The sequence below is a fragment of the Enoplosus armatus genome, chromosome 15, assembly GCF_043641665.1.
Source record: "Enoplosus armatus isolate fEnoArm2 chromosome 15, fEnoArm2.hap1, whole genome shotgun sequence".
Lineage (NCBI taxonomy): Eukaryota > Metazoa > Chordata > Actinopteri > Centrarchiformes > Enoplosidae > Enoplosus > Enoplosus armatus.
This window is the reverse complement of record NC_092194.1, coordinates 20,850,739-20,868,418: the sequence shown is the minus strand read 5'-3', so window position 1 is coordinate 20,868,418 and position 17,680 is coordinate 20,850,739. Positions and strand designations below refer to the sequence as shown.

General features: G+C 45.4%; 1 protein-coding gene across 1 annotated transcript in view; it reads right to left on the bottom strand.

The window, feature by feature from the left end:
• The window catches only part of LOC139297224 (protein jagged-2-like), a 47,553-nt gene extending 31,017 nt beyond the window's left edge, over positions 1 to 16,536 (bottom strand). The window contains exons 1-3 of the mRNA XM_070919794.1: positions 16,468 to 16,536; positions 15,141 to 15,464; positions 306 to 363 (exon numbers count right to left, since the gene is read on the bottom strand). Of these exons, the coding sequence (XP_070775895.1) occupies positions 306 to 363; positions 15,141 to 15,464; positions 16,468 to 16,536 (451 nt within the window). The remainder of the gene's footprint in view (positions 1 to 305; positions 364 to 15,140; positions 15,465 to 16,467) is intronic.
• Between the last annotated feature and the right edge of the window lie 1,144 nt (positions 16,537 to 17,680).

Here is a 17,680-nt window from a genome sequence, read left to right as displayed (position 1 = left end):
TTGTCTGGAAGGTGAGCCAACACCTTACATCCTTCAGTTAACCCTTCTTCGTCCCAGCGGTGTCGGAGAACATAACCAAAGTATGAGAGGAGCACGTATAAGCAGGATACTCCTGAGATTACAGCAAACTATCTGGACTTGGTGCAGCGCACAAGTCAAAGCCACGGCCGAGTTGTGAAACACACACTGTGACCAGAGCATAATCACATTCAATAGTGCCTTAAAAACTCTAGAGCAGGATGAGAGGACAGAGTGAGCCAGGATTTATTATTTCTAATAAAGCAGTACAGAGGGGTGACCCTTACCATTGCTGTGTGTGCCGTTGTCCCTGTCCCACGCCTCCACAATCACAGTGTACGCTCGCTGAAACAGAGAGAAGGGGGGGGGGGGGGGGGGGCAGAGGTTATCATAGTGCATGCTAATACAGAAACGCAGCACACAAAGAAACACACACACAGAAACTCAGATATGCCCACTTCAAGACGCAGACGTGCACGTGATGTGGAGTTTACACAGAAACTCAGATATGAGCTGCCGTCACTCATAAACAGACGAGTGCTTTCAAACACACACACACACACAAACATTTAGCATAAAAGCTGAGTAACGGTGGGAAAACACGTTCCCGTTCCCACACTGCAGTCACTGATTAGCTTCCAGCGGCCCGAGGCTGGTTAACAAGTGCAGCCGCTGTTCTGAAAAAAAAACAAAAAACAGCACCTCCACCTGGAAACCAAGACAATGGTCTGTATGATGATCTGGTTTCAGGCTGTCATTTCTGGATCAGCCACCTTTTCTGTGACACTGTATTGATCCCAGTGGACGGACATTTGTCTTTTCCTCGTCTCCACAGGGAGGTCAGCACCCCTGGTAACTAGCAGGGATTTGATGACTTGCTTAAGGGCACTTTGTGTGGTAATGTATTGATTTCCAATGGGGAAATCCATTTTTCCTGCCTTTTCCGTGGGGATCTGCTAAAGACTCTGTGCGCCTTTTAAGTCAAGTGGCAGCATGATGGAACCAATACTGTTCAGGCTTTCTATGTGTTTGCACATAATGGCCACTGTGCAGTCTTGGTGGTACACGTCCTCAGAAATGAACACTACGCGTTTGCTGGTTGAATGTATAAATACTGAATATGGCAGAAAAAGCGAGTGTTGCCATGTTTAGCTTCGTTCACGACGTGTCCAAACTTCTCAAGGAAGACCCGATCTGCCCTCCTACTGAACCCACAAGAAAAGGCCATATATCTGATGAACGACGTGAAGCTACGTGCTAGAACACCAGATAGTAGTTTGTCTCAAGATGTGATCGATCAATCGGGGGTTTGAGAGTTTCCAGGTTGGGAAAAGGTCTAATCAGTCACAATCTGGTGGAAGTGTGTGAGTGAGGGGGTATCCCTCGAAATATTTCTGTCCCAATACGATAGTGCATTCTTTGTACCTCTGACCAAATGAATGACACAATTACATTTGAATGACTAAAAGGAATATAATCATGTTTCACGGCCTTTTTATTTTGGCTAACAATTAGCTTAAAGTGACTCTTAAAGTCCACGTCAATGATCATACACTATTCAGTGCTTTGATAGAGTATTCTGTGCATATTGTGTGTAAAAGCCCAGCATGCCTGCACACTATGCCCTACTTTCCAGAGGAGACGGACTCCGCCATCCCACAGCAACAAACTCAAACTCGGGATTGTTTCAGGTGCAGGGCTATTTTTTTCCTTTTTTTCACGGGCATCAGCAAACAAACCGAAATGGAGCTCGCTGTCTGTCAACTGCATGGGGCCGGACGAGCAGCTGTGAGTTCCCATGACCCAAGTCTGACTCAGAGTGACTGAGGGCTGCAGGGAAGATTACAGGGGAGGTTACAAAGTGGAGCTGGGAGAGATTAGAGGCAGAGAGAGGACAGAAACATGAAACAAACAGGTAGAGGGCTAAAGTGCTTTATGGCACTTTAAAGGTAATTTTATGGTACTCTTTTTTGGGGGGGGGGGGGGGGGTGTTCACAGTTTGGAGAGAGAGAAAAGATGCAGGAGAGACCAAATCATGAGTCAGATATGAGACCTTGTTGTTTCAAGTATCTGGTACTTGCTTCAGGGTGTGTTCACAACCAGCAGGTTTGGAGCTGTTGCTTCAAATTAGGCAGCATTTGCTTCTTTAAATTTGTCTTCGATCAGGTGAGAACAATGACATTCAGAACTTAACAACTCTGCAGAGACCCGACGCCTGAAAAAGTACCAGCAAATGTGAGTGACATCATCTACAAGAACGGAAAGTTTCTGGTCTTTGGGGCGGCAACTAATGATTGTTTTCATTTTCGACCGTTTAATCTAGAAAATGTCAGAAAATAGAGTCCAAGGTGACGTATTTAACTTGCGTCACGTTTGAGAAGTTTAAACCAAAGAATGTAGATTTGCATTAGGAGCTGCTCATATTCAGCTCCGGCTTCTGTTTCTTGTTTTCAGCTGCTGACTGAGCTGCGACTCGTGTTCAGAAGCTGTGGTTCACTTGTAATTTGGAAATAAACAAACCAGAAGCAAAAATGCACCGAAGTCAATTTCTCTTCTGTTAATTGGACCAATTACAGCAAGCGTTAGTCCATTTAACAACATGGAGAGCTGTGCTGTAAAGTGGATTTAAAGTATCTAATAACATTTCATTAAAGAGTGTAGACTGCCTCTCCAACATGAGTTACTGCTTCAGAGAATTATGTTGTCCAAATTCACAATTCCCAGAAAACAAAATCAGTTGTCAAGCTTTGGAATAAGCTGCTAAGTGGATCTTGAGTTAAGAGTTTTGTCAAATGCGATTTCAGTCAAGAATAAACTATTAAGCTCAAAGAAAGAGTGTCGGCTGAATGTCAAAACTACAAAAAGAAACAAAGAACAAAAGAGAACAGAGGTGACGGAGACAAAGCAGCTGATCATATACAGGCAGGCTGAGGTCTCCTTTTACCAAAGAGAAACTCATTAAACTGTGACTGCGACCCCGGATGCATCCACCGCAGCACTACACCTCCGAGTGCAAGAACATATTACACCATCCTCAAGTGAGAGGCAGCCGTAGCTGAGCAGTTACATCACCCAAGAGAGACGAGGTGGGGACGCTGAGGTGATTCATCTTTAGGATAGCAGCAGTTAGGATCAGCTGCAGAGGTGGGCGTAGTTTATCAGACCAGTAGCTTACTGTATGTCTTCTTTGTAATCTTCTAATTAACATTAGATCATGATCGATCCCGTCAGCGTGTCTGGACATTTAAATAATCAATGAAGTTACGCTGCCTCGTGCCTAAATGCATCGTCTCTGCCGCCGAGGGATCGCAGGGTTTAATAAAACACATTCGTATTTCTCTGCACAGTCAAGAATGGAAAATCAAGGTGCTTTCTCGTCGACGTGGTGTCGTTTTCTTGATGGAACAGAGTGTAAGCACGCAGTTTTCTTTACATTGTGCTGATTTGTGTTTTTCGTGAGCAGCAGCGGCTGCGGGCTGTAATGAATGCACGAGGGATTTGTTACATGTGCGATTTCTGTCTGAGATAACGCTGTCTGGATTTATGTTTAGTTGCCACTTTGTGCAATAAAATAGTGAAACAGCTGGATACAGAAGACACCTTTTGTCTGTGCTGTTGTGTGCTGCCTTCACAGACGGACGCTGTGTTGGATCTGCAGTGTTTTGCTGTTACTGCCTTTGTGAATACGATGTGTGCCTACACCACTGGGATAAAGCACAAGACATCACAGTAATATTAACTAGCTGCATAGGTTTTGAAATCATTTTATAAAACTAAAACATACAGCAGTAGGGTTCCCGCTCAGGTGATCAGGGTGCATATTCATTGGAGCGTTGAAGGAAGCGGTGGAACTGATTGATTGGTTGAGAAGATGAAGGGCAATGTTACGAGTATGTATACAGTCAGACAGCTCACGGTCCCGTCAGGTGGAGAAGTTTTACACCAACATCGTGAGCTCAGCCTGAGGACGACACCAGCGGCCTGCTGAGGAGGCCGAGGCTCCTCTCCATCACTTCGAGACGACACAGCCGTGATTTATGAGCCCGGCGAGCGGCCGCAACTCTGCAATGAGTGGAAATAAGTGGGCATTATCATAATCAATCTTTCCCTTTGTAATCAATTTTAAATGTCACAGCCACCAGCTCCCAGACAGATGGGGCTGTCCCACGGCCTCAGAGGAACACAGTGTGTGTGTGTGTGTGTGTGTGTGTGAGAGACTGAACTGAAGTGTATGTTTGCAGTATGTGTGTCCTTGTAGGACAGGAGCTGGAGGATCAAAGTGTCACGTCCCTGCAGTCTGCAGTGAGACGACCTTATGAGTCGACTGTGTGTGTGTGTGTGTGCTCTGTAAGTGTGTGAGGTGGGGGAGGGGGTTGGTGGGGGGAGGAAAGGGGAGGAGGGGGGGGGGCGTGTTGGGAGACACTTGACACCTCCTAACCAATTTACAGGAGTCAGAGGGATTTGAGTTTTCATTAGGCGAGGAGAAACCAGCCCACTCCTCGCCACCTTCACCTGTTCAATGAATAAATTACAGCCTCACCGCGGCAGGAACAGCCGCCAGCAACACACGACTCTGCTGAGGATATACTGTACAGTCTGGAGCTGCTCCACACACGATGACTTCTGCTTTTTATACATGCTAATAAGATTTACTCTTCAGTAACGCTGCTACTTCAACACTTCAGGAGGATCTCTGAGTCACTTTCACTTCCTTCCTTGATTTTCGTGTCGGTGAAAAACTCAAGACTACGTTTGACTTATATTTGAGCCTAGTTTTGAGCAACATTTTTGTTTTTCTTGTATAAGCAGAAGGAGAATTGCGCAGCGAACATGAGCGTCACCCGCAGATATGAAGAAGTTCCGGCATTTAACTCACTGTTTGACTGAGACACACAGAGTGAGAGAGTTTTACATTTTAAGGTGGACTAAAATCAGGAGGAATGTTCCTTTAATTGAAAATTCACAGCAGCGGGGGATTGTTAATGGTAAAAAAAAAAAGTAAAAGCATGAGACCCAATTAACAACTTTTCCAGAGTTGTGATCAGAGAAAAAAAAAAAAAACAGAGGCAACACCTGTCACGTCACACCTGTTAGTCTATTGACATGAATAAAACATGTCGCTCCCGGCAGAGCGGAGCTGGGATGGTTAATTTAGCACATTATTAACAGAACAAGCCCACCGCCCCTCCACCACTCCACCCACCACCACCACCTCTTCTCTCTAAGGAGGCCTCACCGCACCAACCCTCCCCCAGGAGGCCTCGTTCAGACAGCAAATCTAATCAAAGCTAATCTAATCAGGTCTTTATACGGAGCTGCAGAATAGAAAACTGACCCAATTCACTTTTCCCACACCAAACGCGTGAAAAGCTATTTCTGTCGCTCCAGGTTACGCCGGCTCCTCCAGCGACGGAGAGGAATTCTGTGAATTCTCCTTCTGTAGTGAGTCGATGCCGTGCCTGCTCTGTAAAGGGAGCGGTGGCAGTAAATACCTCCTTAAATCCATTAGTTAGCCCTCTGATTCAGTGACATACTACAAATATACAGAAAGATATTCTCTCCAGATTCTGTGATCAAAATATGAAGTGTCCACGTTTATCATCTCCTGAAGGGAGTTATTCGCGCTGCATATTGGCCTTCCACGATTCTTGTTTGTTCTTTATCAAACAGCGATCTCAGTAAGTCACAGCACGTAGAGACATAAAATCTGATTAGATTGTGCTCAGTTTTTATTACCTCCTCGTCAAATCGTCTGTAATCAGACGCTGCCGCTGGGAATCTGGCTGCACTGACTCAACCTACACTCCCTCTGTTACACTCTGTCAACCACTGTGCATATAAAGTACAACATGCTGTGTACTGCAACCACAAGGCAGGAGCAGGGAGGTTGTCTCATCCTTCACTACTTTACCTTGTATCACAACCACAATCGCTCACCTCCTAATTCGTAGTCCCCGGCTCAGAGGCGTTAGTGTTTTATGAATGCTTTGTCTCCTTGCAGGTACACACAGTACAAGAGGAGACGTGCTTCTGACACTGTGCTTTATATGAAGGTGACAAGGCACAGAAAGTTAGTAAAGGAAGGCTGTCAGAGAGGAGAAAAAGAACAAATACAGAAGTAGAGAAAATGACGTGATACCATAACAGCATTAATTCTCAAGCCAACATCACCGAGGTCCCCATAATCCCTGTGAAAAATGTCTTCTAGATATTTAAGGCTTTTATACAACAGTTTGTGGACCGTCTGACAGATTTTCAACAACCTCGTACACGCGTGTAACACTGGGAATGTGTCTGTGACCAGTTCAAATGCTTGGCTGAAGCTCCTGATTCGATAACAGGCTGTAAACAGAGTGAAGTGGAAGAAAAGAGCAGAGAGAGAGAGAGAGAGACAAATTCAGACCCACCATGACCGTAAAAGTCCACAGTGATTCACTGAGGAAATTCAGAGGGTTTTCACAACCTGATTGAGACTGATTTCAAAACTGAGAAACTCTGCATTTCATCATTGAAATGACATGAACGCGTGTGTCAGTGGGCAGCTGGTGGCTCTGAGTAAACGAAGACACACAGCTACAAAGAGACAAAGCAACAGGAGAGCAGTCCTCAACAGAAACACCAGCATCACACATAAAAGAGACAATAACATTCAACCTGCTATCGTTTGTAATCTGTTTGTATAAGCCAGAAATGTATTATCTCAGGATAAAACCCCTCGAGATGCATCATCTCGTTTTCCAGAGAGACCCAAAACATCACCGACACGAACCAGCAGGTCGAGGCATCTGAGAAGTCACACAAAATGGACAAGAGAGAAAGGAAATGAAGGGGGAACGGCGTCATTATGACAGAAGGTTTATCTTTAAGGAATACCTGCAAAGCTTAAATAGATAAACAGACCTATCCCCCAAATTACTCATCAAATGTACGTTTATAAGTCAAGAGATCAACACCACCAGCAGGGAAACGACAGGATGGAGAAAGACGGAGAAAAGAAAATGAGAGAACAACACCTCTGCAAGCCCACGTTATGATGGAGCTCATGAAGGACGGAGAGTCGGTGGAAGACATGAAGGCAGCTTCGGTTCTAAAAGAACAACAAAGCGGAGGCTTGAGGATCTGCTTCGGTGCTCCAGGTCCTCCACAGCTAGGCAAGGCCCTGACTAGTCAGTTAATCTTTATGCAAATGTCCTTCAGTGTGAAGATATGGAGCTTTTCTCTGTCTCATATAATATCAAATTAACTAAATTCCCTTGAGGTCACGCAGAGTGATTGGAAGACGACATATTGGGTTCAGGGAACAAAGCGAGTGGGACTCACGTTCGATCCGTGATGCTGTGAATCTACTAACAACTGGATGCAGCTCTAAATTCAGAGCTGAGAAGCCAACACCTGAAGCAGCTGTGAATACCACATTCAGCATGTTGCACTCCAGAGAGCAGCACAAGAGAGGCCTTATGTAAACGCTCTCAAATCCACTCCTGACATTTTGCCCAGCGCAGCTGCCCTCCTCTATCTCCGTTTCTCTCTGTTTCCATCTCCCTCTTCGAGCTCTCTGTTTCCCCCTCCCTCCACTTGTCTTGATAACTCAATATCTGGGCACAAAAGCCGAGGTATAAAGTCATTGTTCCTGCTGAAACCCGCGATGACAAAGAGGTTAAGGCAGCCCTCGTTTCCACAGCGCCGCCGGGAAAGTGATATTCACGCTGTGGGAAAACCCCCGACCGGCTCCTCCATCATTGATCCACCTGAGCACAGACGTGACGAATAAGCGGCCCACCTGCACCCAACAGCAAACACTTTAAACGCGTATAAAACTGTCGAGACGAGGTGGAAGGAGGCGAGTTTGCTGCATGCAACAAAAGCTCAGATTGTTGTTTCAACCTAAACTCTTCAGTGGGAGGAGAAGCGTCAGGAGGCGTGAGAGCAGTTTGGGTTGAGCTGTACAGATGTCGTGAGGTCGAGCACACGTAGGCTTCATATAAATGAGATCACATAAACAATGCACAGTATTATCAGAACTGATAGAAATGATGGGCAAACCCACAGAACAAAGACCCAAGTTGTAATAAACCAGAATCATTGTAGACACGTTGTGTGTGAGAGTGTTACAGGGGTTTCTCCATGAAGAGGGACGTTGGGTAACTTAGGTTCCTGACAGAGATTTTGGCCCCAGATGTGTTGAGAAACCCTGCTGAACCTTCACCCAATGCCTCTGGAGAGGACGGTTACAACAGGCTGCACGACATTCATGTTGCAGCACAGAACAGAAGAAGAAGAATGTCGTATTAATACTTGTCAGGGACGACTTCCATCAGATTTGATTTCTGCAGCATTCTTCTGGAAAGCCAAATGATGAGTCAGGGTGCGTTCATACCGAGCGTGTTTGCAGCAGTTTTGAACTCTGGAGCGTTTACTCCTTTAACTCGGTTTATTAGTCCATGAAAAGAAAGATAGTCGTATTTAGAAGTCATTCATTTCCAGCTACAACACCAGAGAAGAAAAATTACCAAGAAATCTGTCATGCTTAGCTGAAAGTACACTGCAAAAAAAAAAAAATCCCCCTCCGACTAAAAGATCTGCTGTTGTTTGACTACCGTAAAAATCAGGCCACGGCTTACAACATCGTGAATGACGGGAATCAAAAACTCTACTTCTGACTTCGTGTAACTTTGGTTTGTAAGCTGCTTCACAATGTGAGCCTGAACGAGCCAAACACAAAGATACAACACGGTGATCTTTCCCTTCTCTGTTTCGGACCAAAGAAAGCAAACTGTAGGTGCGATCACACCCTCAAAGCTAGCAAAACAAGCTAACAAAACAAGCTAACAAAGCTGGAACACGGGAGCCAAATGATTTCTAACGCACAAAATATGTAGCTGTGGGGTTGTTTTCTCGGAGAGAGAGAGAGAGAGAGAGAGGCAAAGATGGACAAGATAAACATGAGATACATGAGATTAACAAATACAGCAACAATGGAGGGTTTGGTCTTCTACAACCTCCACCTCCCTTTTTCTATTTCCCATCCTGCTCCTCTCCTCTTTTATTCTTTCATAACCTCTCTCTCTCTCTCTCAGTGAGGTCCAGCTGAGCTCCATTAGCCCTGTGAACAACTACTGGGAGTCAAGTGGGAAATTAAGCTGTGTGTGTGTCTGTGTGTGTGTGTGTGTGTGTCTCATGCTTTAATCACCACTGCTCACCTCAGTGCTCACAATGCATGCATTTCATTACCTCTGCCTCGCCTAAACACACACACACACACACGATGATGGCTATACACACATTTACACCTGGTATTAGTATGTTATCTGCAACATATATCATAAAGAAGAAAGTGTGTTAAAACAACAGTGTATTGCAACTGGACTGACTCGCACTGTGGCCATATTCTTAAGAAATAATGCACCAAACAAGCTGAAAGGTCGCCTGGTTCAGCCTCTGCGCTGCTATCTCAACCACGCCCCCCCCCCCACCAAATAAAAAACCCTACAGATATCCCCTCCCCCTGCAAGGTGAAAACACGTTTCATACAGCAGCATCACTGTTTTGAGATCTGTTATGACAAAAATCGAGAATCGAGATAACAGGATGCTTATTAGTCATGTGCAAACAAACACACATGTTCTGTACATACTGTACACACACACACACACACACATGCACACACACATGCACAGTGGGCTTGGCGATAATTCACTAATATACCATGGCGACGGAAAATACTTGTTCGGCTGGCAGGCGTCCATTGAAACTGTATATCTGGACGCCTTCAACGTAGCTCAAGTTTAACCACCGCTCTAAATCAGTGCTCGGTGTAGAATAAACTACAGGTAACCATAGCAACAGTGCTAACGCTTCACGCTACATTACCAGCTAGGAGGTCATGAAATAAGCGTGATAATTGAGTCTGAAGTGTCCTGAAGTAAGTGAAGGTCGTGTTGTTAGTTAAGATCTGGAAAAAGCTAGTAAGAGGACCTTTAGCAGAGATTGTTTGGTGAAACGTATTTAACTCTTCATCAGTAGTAAGTGTACACAAGAGGACACTGACTCGACTTAAACTAAACCTAAAAAACATTTTTAACCCTGAAATGTAGTTTACCTTGTGGGGACCTGCTTTCTGTCTCCATAAATTTAGCAGTGAGAACAGATTTATGTCCCCACAGCGTGATAAACACAAGTACACAAAGCTGCCCCTGTAAACTCATCGGTCACACACAGAAGTGAATCCAGCAGCAGCATCAACAATCGATCATCTGAACAGACTGAGCCGCTAATCACATATTTACACGCCTCCGGGCCGGGTCAGCTGACATGGAACCAGCGGCAGCGTGGGAAAGATGAGCAGGCCCGTCCTGACCGCAGCTGACCGAGCAGAGAGCTTTCAAGCGCCTGGCCAGCACACACCACGTAACAGAGCCCTGCTGTGGCCATCCTGCAGGCTTTTAGGCTTATTAAAGACAGAGGACTCAGACACAGAACGGGGACGGGGTGCAGAGGGAGCGGGGGTACACGTTGTGGTCCGAATTAGTTTGAAGACAAACGTGTTCCAGGTTACGCTTCATGAGAGACAACGTTTGATGTTCCAAAGTCTCGTATGCATGAAGAAAAGGAAAACTATGTGCAGCTCTTCAGTCTCATTCACTGCCTTTCAGGCTGACAGCAAGTCTGTTCAAACTAGAGGCGGCGAACTCAAAGTGAAGTAAAGCTGACAAGTAATTCATTATCGAGGACGTTACAGAGAGATTTTCATTGAGCTGCTAGCTAACTGTTCGCACACAACAACAGAGCAGATGGTAGCTGGCTACATTAGCTCTCCTGAGGCAGGACAGTCCCACAAGCTGTGATATGAACAGTTACAGTATCAGCACACATCGAAGCGAACTGGAGATCACATCTTTACAAAGAATAGACTGAAAAAAGAAAGACTGCACACTGATCTGCGCCCTCAGACCTGCAGTCGACTTTGTTCAGTCTGTCTCTACCTGACGTATAGCCACGTGGCTAATGCTAACTAGCCAGCTGTCTGCAGATATCAGGCTCATGTAAAGAAGCACCAACAGCAGGAGGAGATTATTTAGTGTGTTGACTTTATTAAACTATCAGGGTTTAACTTTGCAGTTCATAACGATGACAGCCAGAAATGCATGTCTTTTATTTTTCTCTTATAAGCCAAAAAAAACAAACACATTTTAGTCTTTTGAGATTTTAAACATTCGACATCATCTCTCTCAGTCACACCAACCCTACACCTCCAATCACGAGAGCCTCACACCCTTCTCCTCTGTTCACCAAACTAATCAACCATGAAAGCATCTCCAAACTGAGAAGAGCTCCTGACGGAGGAGCAGCCAAGGACGCACTCGGCAAATGAGCCAAACGAGCCAACCGCCGGCAGTGACGGCATCGAGAAAACAACCGAAGAAGACGCCGACGACTCGCCATCGTCCAACATTGCACTTTGTGATTGCTCACTGATACTCCTCCGAGTGAGGTGATCTTACGCTCGCTGCCTGTAATCATAGCCTGTTTTCCTAATGCTATTTCACTAAAACATTTATTCTAGGAGGAGGAGGTCTCTAAACAACAGCTGTTGCACCTCTGTCCTCTCAGATCTGCCAGGCTGAGGGGGAAAAACACGGGCCTTGAAACTGAAGGAGTACTCACCCTTGATCCTTGATTTACTCACAGAGGGGTGAGGGGAGGACAGCAGCTCTAAAAATACCCCATAAGGAGAGCGGGAGATGGAGAGACGGGGGAAGGTTTTGGTGAGGGAGGGGCAGCAGAGGAGGAAGAGGAGAAGTAAATGCTTGTTTTACTCCACTCACTACTGTAAAAAATATCTTAAAAATACACCTCACTCGTGACAGAAACCTCACAAGGAAGCAGGGTAGAGGTTTTTTTTTTTTATTTTAAAAGGGGGGGTTGCTTCCTCCCTCTTCCCCATCATCCCTCCTTCCCTCGCTCCATTGGTCAATCCCCCCTCCTCCTCCCCCCCGTCCCTTTCATGAAAAAAGATGTCACTAAAGACCCGAACAGCCAGAGGGGTTAACATGAAGGGGAAATGATCGGCAAAGGGGAGGGCAGAACAATGTCCCTCTTTTTAATTTTTTCAGCAGCTAATTCATGTCAGGACCAGTGGCCCAGATACTGGGGCCGGCCGGAGGAGTCCACTATAGCAGCACCAGAGGCTACAGGCCACGGCCTCCTACAAACACACTCTGCCAGTGACTGTCAGCGCTGTCTGCGGGCCAACAGCACGCCAGAGTCCAAACTACAGTCTGCGGCAGGAGAAGGACGAGGTTTGGCCCGGAAAGCATGAGCAGAGTGAGACATCTGTCATCTTTAGAGAGTGAAGCTTATCGCCTCAAACGATTATTAATTCAAATAAAAAAACGTTAAAAAGAGCGTTTTTCATCGACAGGACTTTGACGTTGAGATGATTCAAATTTTATTTTCCCACAAGGTTTGTTCATGTTGATGTCATGTTGAGGACTTTTCAAGTAGAGACTTGCCAAACAACACTTTTGATCACCGTGGAAACACGAGGTGGAAACATAATCAACCTAAACTCATTAATGCAAAGAGCACAATGGCTTTGTAAAGAAAACATTGAACTACAGATGTATTCCATCACAGATGGGAGTCCTTCACTTCAAACCATCCTACAAGTGGAAGAAAGCCAAAAAGTTGAAGCAATTTTCATAAGAAGATAACAGTGAAAATTACATTACATGGACATTTTAACAACTCTGCTTACTAGCGTCTTTATGATCGCAGATTGTGCAAAAAAGGATCAGCTGATTACGTCAAGTAAAGTATAAATTTGCCTGAGAGATCTTTACACAACACAGACACTTGATTTGCAGAAGGAAAACCTCACAACAGCCAACACGCAGTAGATGTCATATATATCCACAGTAGACAGAACGATGGTACAATCACAATATGATTAATTAGTCAATTGAATCGACTGATTAAAGTCATACATCCGGCAGAAATGCATTCTCTGGTTCCAGCTTCCCAAACGGGAGAATTTGTTGCTTTTTCTCTGTTTTACGTCTTTGTACATTGAATATCTTTGGGTATGAGACTGTTGGTCGGGCAAACCAAGACATTTGAAGACATTACCTTGATTCTACAGACACTTAAAGACTAAAAGATTCATTCAAGTAAGACATTCAACAACCAGTGAAAACTTTACGAGATGTCGAGAGAAGTGTGACGACATTTTTAAAAAGCTTCGACTGCTTCGACCTTGACAGCCTCATCAGAAGAAGCTGCTGAACACTGACACCCTCCTTCCTTTGTGCCCCCCTCCCTCACTCACTCACACACACACTCCTCCACCCCCTCCTGGGCAGATAGTGGAAAATACTGACCCCACACACGCTGAGTGAGACAATGACCCAATAACGGATAGAGCGTGAACCTGAGAGGCGGCGAGGTAAAGGCATCCCCCGGCCCAGATTGACCAGGGATCTTCACTTGTTTGAGTAGTTGGTGACACTGATATCCACCGCCTGTGTCACACACAACTTAGAGGTAACCGTATCCGCCCGCAGGGCCCCAACTTACTACTTCCATCTTCCCCTCTGCTGACAGCTGACCATGGGAAGTGATGAATGGAGAGGTCACGTAGCCAGCCGTGCACACAAAGCACCCGATATGTACGTGTTCGACACCAACACTCAGACGGGCTTTCTGCTTTTTCACAGCAAGTGTGTCCGAAGTGAGTGTTCGAGTTGAATGATTGAATTTCAAAAGCTTTTCTCTAAAAGCGATTCAATGTTGTATGAAAAAATAAGCTTTGCGGCGACTGATTATTATATTCTACCTTATGTGTTCAAACTGCTTATTTTATCTCTGCAACCATTAAAATACCCAAGTTACCTTAATATGAAGCAGAGAAGAAGAACAAATCCTTTAATTACGAGCTACAATCAGGATTCACACTCCAATAGTCCATGTCTCTAAGTCATTATCTGTAAAGTTGAGTCTTATTCTCCTAAAACACGTGACACGTGATTATTTCAAACTGGTTCCAATAAAGAATAAACTCAATTCTTCTGGAAACAACAACATAATTATAGAAAATCCCTTTTTAATCTCACAGAAAATGTGACGAAAAATGAATAATTGATTATCGAGTGATAAACGACTTTTTTAGGACTAATGCTTCAGCACAAATTAATATTCTATGATTATTAACATATTTATGGACACATAATCAACTTTAACTTTCATCATCTCTGTTACGCTTTTTAAGTTGGACTCACGGTGACTCTTATTTTGACAGCTCACTCAGCTGCTGTGGGAATCAAACCTGTGACGTTTCCTCCACAGGACGTCACTCTCGCCATTAAACCCCCCCCTGACACACATCTCTGAGTGTACCAGCAGCTCCTTCAGCCTCACAGAAGCCTTCATAAAGCTCTGTTTGCCAGCACTGTTCCTGTTTCCCACGCTGGCCCTCCAAATAAGGAGCGGGAGCAGGTTTTGATTGGCTCTCTGCTCTGTTTAGATTAGATAATAAGTTACCTGCCACTTCTTAATCAACACTGGCTTGGAAATCCTTATTTTCCACACCCCCTCCTCTCCCATCCACACACTGTAACTGAAGCCACACAAACAGCAGCTTGTTTGGTAACTCATCAAACCGAGACACAACTCCTCCACCGCTGCGCGTAAAAGTCATGCGTCATGCGCGCTCAGGACTTTCGCTTGATCAGAAACACGCACACATTCTCCCAAAAGCTCCAAGAGAGGAATGCGGGGTCCTTCACGAGACGTTTGGTGACAATGTAGAGACACGCGGAGGGAAGAATGAGCGGCACGCAGAGACTCAGACGCCAGAATGCTCCACACACACTTTGTAGGAGTTGGGAAGACCGATTTAAGACTGCGTCATGATTCACCACCAAAACATCCAAACTCCCTTTGATAGTTCTACATTATTCAAACACAAAGTGTGCCATTATTAACAGGAAGTCGTGTTTTTTCACGTGATGAAATTAGACGGTTTGCTGCCCTGGTGAATATTTTGAAGCTTTTACGCAATCTTTCCTCTGAAACAACTTCTGTAACACACGAATCTCCACCTCCACAAAGTAGGACCCACTTACCGGCCACGCGAACTGGAAGGGAATGATGATCTTCCCGGCGTCGGAGTTCCGGTTCTGTCCGGTTTTCTGGCCGCCTTTGAACTGAAAAGTATTCCCACCGATAACCTTAGTAGTTTCCGAGCCGTAGGTGCACGGTCCATTGGTCGTGACCTCTGTTTGGAATTCCTTTAAACACACTCTGAAGTAGGTGTCGCACTCGTCCGCGCCGCAGTGGCCCTCCGCCGCGCTCCTCTCCGCGTCGCAGCAGTCGCCGTTCAGGAGCTGACCTTTGGGGTTTTCTACCGAAATCAACTGCAGCTCGAAGTAACCGGTGGACTGAGACACCTGAGGAGAACACAAGAGAATGAACAAGGCTGAGCAGATCAGCGGGTGGTGGTTCCACTGCAATAATGTGCATTTTACAGTCTTTATAAGGACATTCAGTCCACTCACATCTCAGCTTCTTCTATAGCGTTTATTATCTCTATCAGAGTCTAATGCAGGTCATTCAGGTGTTTCAAGGACCAGGTATCAAATGACAATAACACCATGTTTCAGAAAATACCACCTGATTCACCAGGTCTCTAAAGAGTGAAATCATCTCCCACCAGGAGCGGATTTACGGGAAAAGAGCGACTGCTGCTTCTCCCCCTGCAGCGTGCAGTCCCTCCGCAGCCCACTCTACTGTACAGCTTGGCACAGTTGAACTTCAGGGCTGGATAACACGACCGAGTACTCCAATTTAGCTCACTCTGCATATCAGGCTGCAGCTGAAGTCCCCCTGAACAAGACCTGCAGTCTGAGTTTCAGTCGGAATCTGATTTTTCAATTTTGATCAAAAGAAACAAAATAAAGATTAGAAATGTTGAAGATTTGTTTGCGATCTGACTTCTGTGAAAATGTCCACGCTGGTGAAGCTGCACTGCGAACATGTGAAGCTATTTCACCAAACTACTCTGCTGAAGGGTCCGCGGAAAACACCAATTAACGGACTCGTCGGTGGCACCGATCCTTCGGTGATGGAACTTTACGGATAAATACAAAACGTTCACCAAACCATGTCCTACATCTGAGGTTTAAATCTGTAAGCAGCAGCTGATGACTGTATTCCCACGCAAACACACAGCTCACGACACAACAGATGTTTTAAACAAACTTCATTTATCTCCCCGAAGGAAGAAGCGCACATTTACAATCCCGAGATCACATGAGTCAACTGTCGAGCGTGCAATTCGATTAAAGCTGGAATTTAACCCTCTCCAAAAAACAAACTTCCGGCCGATTGATAAGTTAAACCACCATTCAAAACATCGCCTCCCTTTGGAGCGCAGTCAGGTAAAGTTCTCACCTCAGCCCGCAGCGTCAGGAGAAGACACACTAGTGAGAAGCGCTGCAGTTTCCCCAGATTATTCCACATGTCTCCGGCTGCTCAGTGTTGGTTACCATCAGGGAAATTAGAAATATGTATGTCTCAATCAGTCAAAATAATGATGAAGAAGAAGAGTGCAGTATCCTCCTCCTGCTGGTGTCCGAGGCATGCACGGCGCGGCTGCTCCCCGGGATGCCTGCGGCTCTGGAGGAGGAGAAGCGCACCGCTGCTGCTGCTGCTGCTGCTGCTGTTTGGTCCACGGACGCACAACAAGACGCGCGAACTCCACTTCCCTCCGCCGCTCGACGCACTAAACAGCAGAGAAGGGGAGCAGCGGTGCGTCTCTGTTTCCCAGAGCCAGAGCCGGGCGCTCCCCCGGTGATGGACAGCTGTGTGGACCAGTCACAGGCCGCCTGGGTGGAACGTCTGTCAACTGAGAGCCAATCAGGGGGAGGGGCGGGAGAAGGAGTAAGGGGAGGGTCGCTGATGGATTTATTATTGAAGTTTGCTCCCACAGGAGCTTTTTTACTATACCCACATCGTAAAAGGGCATTTTATTGTAGATATGTGTCTCTCTACACTGAAATAAGAGTTTTCCCAAAAGAACTCAAAGTCAAAATGTGTTTCTGCTGCAGGTTTCATGTTGAATTGTCATTCAGAAGTTTCATATTAACACAGTGAAACAAAAACACAGTTTAGGCCATAAATCTGAGCCATGAATAATCAGCAAAGACATACAGAGTTTGGTCCATGTTGTGTTCAGTGAAGGACACCTGAGCAGCTCCACAGCGACCTGCAGCCAGAGGAAACATGGCTGTTAGCGCCCTCTACTGACCGCTCAGCAGCTCCAGACACAGGGGAGGGGTGAGAGGAGCCACTGCACTTCATCAAATGCTGTACTCTAATGAAGGTTTGAGGTACTTGTACTTGTTTGAGTGTCTATTTTAAGGAGGCGTTTATTTTTTATTCTACTATATATGTTCTAGTAGTTACTTTGAGTTTCAAATTCATTCTGTCTGTCTGTAGTTTTCACCCAACAGCAAAACTGCGCACTATTCTTCACTGGCCAAATTAATAGTTATACTCCACGATTCATACCAAGTGTTCTCTATGATGTCTGGTACCATTTCTATCTAAAATCAATGATCCGCACATTGATTTTAGATACATTTACTTCCCTAAAAACCGCCAC